We start from the raw sequence: 6,388 nt of genomic DNA on the forward strand, positions 1-6,388 counted from the left end.
CTGAGCAACGAAGGAAAACAAGATCTGTTTGGTGAGTGGATGGACAGTATAGAGCGCCTGGATACTTATGTGACTGAGAAGCCCACATATACAGAGATTGATATTGAAGGCACGAATTATGTGGATGAAGACCTCATGGTATTGATGCTGAGGGAAGAAAGAACTCGTTGGGAGCCACTTGCCATTGTTGAAGCCACAACCGAGCTAAAGAATTGGGCATAGGAGGGAGCCGCCCACCCCATAGAAGACTTTGTGGTGAAGATTAAGACCATTGAGCCAATCACTCTTGCCAAGAAGATCAAGGTCGTCAAGCCAATCACTCTTGCCAAAAACATTATTTCTATCCCTATTAATTCTATTTCTGCTAGTATTATTGTTCCTGTTGAGTCTGTTTGTGATCATATTTCTATAGAGTCTATTTCTATTGAGTCTATTGAGAACTCTTTTCCTTATAATGTGATTTCTGATTCTGCTTATTTGTTGGTTTTGAATGTTTTTTATTTCAGAAATTGGTAAAAAACTCTTAATAATAAGGAATTAAAATAAGGGCATGTGGAACCTATAAAAGAAGAAACCTAAGCTATTAACCTGGGAACTGATGATGAACCTAAGATGATACAAGTGGGCAATGCCCTAACCTCCTCTGAGAAAGATGCATTAGTTGCCGTACTGACAGAATTCAAGGACGTATTTGCATGGTCATACGAAGACATGCATGGGATTGACATAGATATAGTGCAACACTACATTCCAACAGATCCAACCATGAAGTCGGCCAAGCAGAAGTTGAGAAGAATGAAGCTAGAGTGGACTCTCAAGAACAAGGAAGAAGTTGAGAAACAGTACAATGTGAGATTTTTGAGGGTAGTTAACTACTCAGAATGGTTATCTAATGTGGTTCCGGTGCCAAAGAAGGATGGAAAATTTAGAATGTGTGTAGACTTCCAAGATCTTAAAAAGGCTAGCCCGAAATATGATTTTCCTTTACCTCATATGGATACCTTAGTTGATAACACAACAAGACATGCCTTGCTGTCATTTATGGATGGTTTTTTGAGATATAATCAAATAAAGATGGCTCCAGAAGATATGGAGAAAATCTCCTTCATTACTCCATAAGGGACGTATTGCTATAAGGTTATTCCGTTTTGCCTTAAGAATGTTGGTGCTACTTACCAACGTGTAGCCACTACTCTATTGCATGATTTGATCCACAAAGAAGTAGAAGTTTATGTTGACAACATGATAGTGAAGTTTAAAGACCATGAAGGGCACATACTAGCCTTACGGAAGTTCTTTGAAGAATCCAATTCTATAAGTTGCGGTTGAATCCAAAGAAGTGCACTTTTGGTGTAACATTCAGAAAACTGTTGGGGTTTATGGTAAGTCAAAGGGGAATTGAAGTAGATCCTGACAAAATCAAGGTAATTGTAGAGATGAAGCCTCCAAGAACTAAGAAGGAGATTTGAGGGGATATAATACATCAACAAGTTCATAGCCCAACTCACCATGACATATAAGCCACTCTTCCGACTACTCAAGAAAGAAGTTCCCATAATATGGAATGAACAATGTCAAGAAGTTTTTGAGAAGATTAAGAATTATCTGATGAAGCCACCAATATTGGTTCCACCGATACCTGAAAAACCATTATTGTTGTATCTCATAACTATGGATACAGCAATGGGGGCTTTACTTGCTCAATACCTAGATAAGTCTAAGAAGGAGAATGCAATTTACTACATCAGCAAGAAGATGTTGCAATATGAAGAGACGTATTCACCACTTGAGAAGACATGTGTAGCACTTGTATGGGCAACTTGCAAACTCAGACACTACATGCTTGCTTTCAAAGTCTTGTTGATTGCAAGAATGGATCCTTTAAAATATCTAATGGAAAAGCCTGTGCAAGATGGGAAGATAGCTAAATGGGTTTTACTTTTGTTAGAATTCGATATTAAATATGTGACTCAAAAGTTTGTGAAGGGAAAAACAATTGCTAATCACTTGGCCCACTGTTCACTTGAAGAAGCCAAAAAAATCTGAAGAGACTTTCCGGATGAGGATATCATGGGGATAGAGCTGGAATTATGGAAGATGTATTTTAATGGAGCAACTAATCAAAATGGAAGTGGCATGTTCTCTTAATTTCTCCAAAAGGGACACATATCCCATTCTCTGGTAGGCTCAACTTTCTTGCCACGAATAATGCCATTGAATATGAAGTTTGTATTATGGGGTTACAAGCAACCCTAGGCCTTGGAGTGAAAGAGTTGGAAGTATATGGTGATTCAGACTTGATAATTTCTCAGATTCAGAATAGATGGAGGATTAAGGAAGAAAGGCTGATGCCTTATCATGAATGTCTTCAAAAATGGGCCTCAAAATTCAATAAGATCCAATACTAATATGTGCCAAGAATGCAAAATCAGATTGTAGATGCTTTAGCAACAATGGCGTCTATGATGGATGGACCTAGGGAGGATGAAGCCTATCCAATAGTGGTGGAACAAAAAGAAGAGACAGCTTATTGCATGTCAATAGAAGAAGATGAGGGAATAAATAGAGAAGGTGAATGGTATTCAGACATTCTACAGTACCTCAAGGATGGGACATACCCAAAGTCTGCAGACAAGAACGTCCAATTGACCATCAGAAGGTTGTCCACTAATTATATTATTTATGGAGAGAGGCTTTACAAAAGATTATATGACGGAATTCATCTCCTTTATGTGACCACCAAGGAAGAACAACAAAGAATTGAAGAGGTTCATGAGTCAGCTTATGGGCCACATATGAATGCACACATGAGCTACCACAAAAAATAATGAGACAAGGTTATTACTGGACTACTATGGAAGCAGACTGTGCAGTTCATGTTTAGAAGTGCCATCAATGCTAATTCCACGGAGATATGAAGCACATGCCACTTATGCCATTACATACCATGACTTCACCCTGACCATTCTCTACATGGGGAAAAGATATTATTGGAAAGATTCACCCAACAGAATTTAATGGCCATGAGTTCATGCTTGTTGCCATTGATTACTTCACTAGATGGGTGGAAGTTGCCTCATACAGGGTTTTGAACTCGAAGAAAGTTGCTTAGTTTATTCAGACTAATATTTTTTGCAGATTTAGGGTACCACATGAAATTATCTCAGACAATAGGTTGTATTTTTAGGGAGAAACAGAGATGCTACTACGATAGTTCAATATTCACCACTACAAATCCTCACCCTATCGTCCTTAGACTAATAGAGCAGTTGAGGCTGCTAACAAGAATATAGGGCGAATCCTAAAGAAGAGCACAAAAAACTATAAGGACAGAGACCTATAACTACCCTATGCACTTTGGGGGTATAGGACATCGATTCGAACTTCCACAGGAGCCATTGAAATGGGTGTCCATTCATTGAGAACAGTACTGGAGATTGAAATCCCAGAAGTAGATTGGTTGCAAAGTAGATGTGACCAATTATGCATGATGGATGAGAAGAGACAGAAGGCCTTGTATCACATTCAAGGTTATCAAAGGAGGCCTAGGAAAGTTTTTTACAAGAAAGTAAGATTTAGAGATTTGAAGTTAGGGGATTTAGTGCTGAAAGAGATCTGAGCCCTGGTTCAAGATACAAATGGGAAGTTCAAGAAAAATTGGACATGTCCATATATTATCAAGCAGATATACTCTAAGGGAACAGTAAGTTAATGGACTTAGATGCAAACCTTTTACTAAGCCAACCAATAAGGATCAATTAAAGAAATACTANAAAAAAAAAAAAAAAAAAAAAAAAAAAAAAAAAAAAAAGAAGAAGAAGAAGAAGAAAAAAAAAAAAAGGTAGGTTGAAAACCCTAAAGGGAAATCTACACAAAAGGAGAGTAAAAGAAAAAAGAGTGAAAGAGTATGCTAGGTTGAAAATTTGAAAGGGCGGCTTAGGCAAAAGTTAAGGTAGATAAAAAATGAACTACGTGATGACCTAATCCTTCTGCCAAGGAGGTATATAGGCAACCATATATTGGTCCAGTTACAACTTTCCCAAACCCACCATTTACCCATTAAGAAAAAAAAAAAAAAAAAAAAAAAAAAGGCAACACCCTAAACCCTAAACAGAACCCTTAACCTGAAAGTCTTAAATAATTCCTAAACCTAAGAGTTTCACATCAACTTTTAAAATAAAATATGTTCAAAGCCAAAAATAAGATCATTTTTTCTTTAGTCTTTTCCCTTTTGCTTGTTCATTGGTTCCATTTGTGCTAGGTACTTTGTTATCTTTGTCCCTCCTTTTAAACACATAATTTTCAGCCTCATGTATTTCTTGATTGTATCTAAGAAATTGTTTTCTCATAGCAACCATAAGTGAGAGACTGCGCACCCGCCCGTTTTTATGATGTGGGGCCAAACCCACGTGAGTGGTTGGAGTCGTGTTATTGTCTCTCAAAATAGAGGTTCGACTAGTTATATTTTTCCCTTTAGATCAAGGGTTTTACAATAGAGTCGCCACTTATTTAATTTTAGGATAAATAAGAAAACCAAAATTGAAAAATTCCTCATTTTATTAATTTTCAATTGAATTTACATTGATTATAGGAAAATTACATGGCTTGGCCCTAGATACAATCTAAGATAAAGTACATAACTTTGTTTCCTATTTACAATCTAAAAATTAAAAATTACAAGGATAAACATTGATCAATCAACTCTTGATCTAAGTTTGGAGGCTATGTTACAAGGTGAGAAAGTGTTAGACACCCACCTTGCCCGGTGAAACCGGTCTTCTAGACTATGGTGGCCAACATTCATACCACATCATCGAATATGTTATCAATCAATTTGCATGTTGAATCTAAAGTGTGTGCATGTGATAAATCCTAATTCAATTTATTAAGCAATTCATTTAGATTGAAAAATAAATTCTAGTGAATGTGTGTGGATTGAAAGATAAAGTACATAGTTTTGTTTCCTAGTTATAATCTAAAAATTGAAAATTACAAGGACAAACATTAGTTTATTAACCCTTGATCTAAGTTTGGAGGCTATGTTACAGGGTGGAAAGATATTAGGCACCCACCTTGCTTGGTGAAACCGGTCTTCTAGACTATAGTGGCCAACATTCATATCATATCATCTAATATGTTATCAATCAATTTGCATGTTGAATTTAAAGTGTGTACATGTGATAAACCCTAATTCAATTTATTAAGCATTTCATTTGGATTGAAAAATAAATTCTAGTGAATGTATGTGGATGATGATATCCTAGATTCAAGAATTTAAAAGAATTATTAAAGAAATATATTTTTCATGGTTTTGATGTGGATTTAAGATTGAAACTAGTGTTATGCATGAACATGTGATGAACAACCAAGAACATGTGAAGAACATATAAGAACATTCAAACATATTCAAAGGATTTAAATGATTATTATCATGCTTTAATCTTAAAATCTCATCATGGCCAAAAAAAAAAAAAAAAAAAAAAATTAGGGAAAGGGATTTTACCTTCATTTTCTACTGGTGGGTAGCATTAGGAAGTCAAGCGGGGAGCTTGTAGTCCTTCTGTATGAACTTCAATTCTTTCGCATAGTGGATTCAGGTTTACCTTGAGGATAGCTAGGTCAAATCCTCCCCGGGTTTTTACCGTGTGGTTTTCTGGGTGATCATATCTTGTGTTATTTATTATTCCGCTGCATTATATTCTTGATATGATTATTTGATTGCTTTAACCTAGAATTGCATAATTTGACTAAGTAACAACTTGGCTAATTAATCTAGGCTACGTAATCTGGTTGTTTAAGGGGTCTAAAACCGTTCACTTTAGATTAAGAGTTTTATAATGGAGTCGCCACTTATTTAATTTTAGGATAAATAAGAAAACGAAAATTGAAAAATTCCTCATTTTATTAATTTTCAATTGAATTTACATTGATTATAGGAAAATTACATGGGTTGGCCCTAGATACAATCTAAGATAAAGTACATAACTTTGTTTCCTATTTACAATCTAAAAATTAAAAATTACAAGGATAAACATTGATCAATCAACTCTTGACCTAAGTTTGGAGGCTATGTTACAAGGTGGGAAAGTGTTAGGCACCCACCTTGCCCGGTGAAACCGGTCTTCTAGACTATGGTGGCCAACATTCATACCACATCATCGAATATGTTATAAATCAATTTGCATGTTGAATCTAAAGTGTGTGCATGTGATAAATCCTAATTCAATTTATTAAGCAATTCATTTAGATTGAAAAATAAATTCTAGTGAATGTGTGTGGATTGAAAGATAAAGTACATAGGTTTGTTTCCTAGTTATAATCTAAAAATTGAAAATTACAAGGATAAACATTAGTTTATTAACCATTGATCTAAGTTTGGAGGCTATGT

The 6,388-nt window shown here is 35.5% G+C and overlaps 1 protein-coding gene across 1 annotated transcript; it reads left to right on the forward strand.

Annotated features, from left to right (window-relative positions):
• The first annotated feature begins 2,453 nt into the window (after positions 1-2,453).
• LOC112029849 (uncharacterized) lies at positions 2,454-2,828 on the forward strand. The gene has a single exon (XM_024062533.2). It carries the CDS (start codon positions 2,454-2,456, stop codon positions 2,826-2,828), a length of 375 nt encoding a protein of 124 aa, XP_023918301.2.
• The last annotated feature ends 3,560 nt before the right edge of the window (positions 2,829-6,388 follow it).

The sequence above is a fragment of the Quercus suber genome, unplaced genomic scaffold (assembly GCF_002906115.3).
Source record: "Quercus suber isolate HL8 unplaced genomic scaffold, Cork oak 2.0 scaffold_646, whole genome shotgun sequence".
NCBI classification, from domain to species: domain Eukaryota; kingdom Viridiplantae; phylum Streptophyta; class Magnoliopsida; order Fagales; family Fagaceae; genus Quercus; species Quercus suber.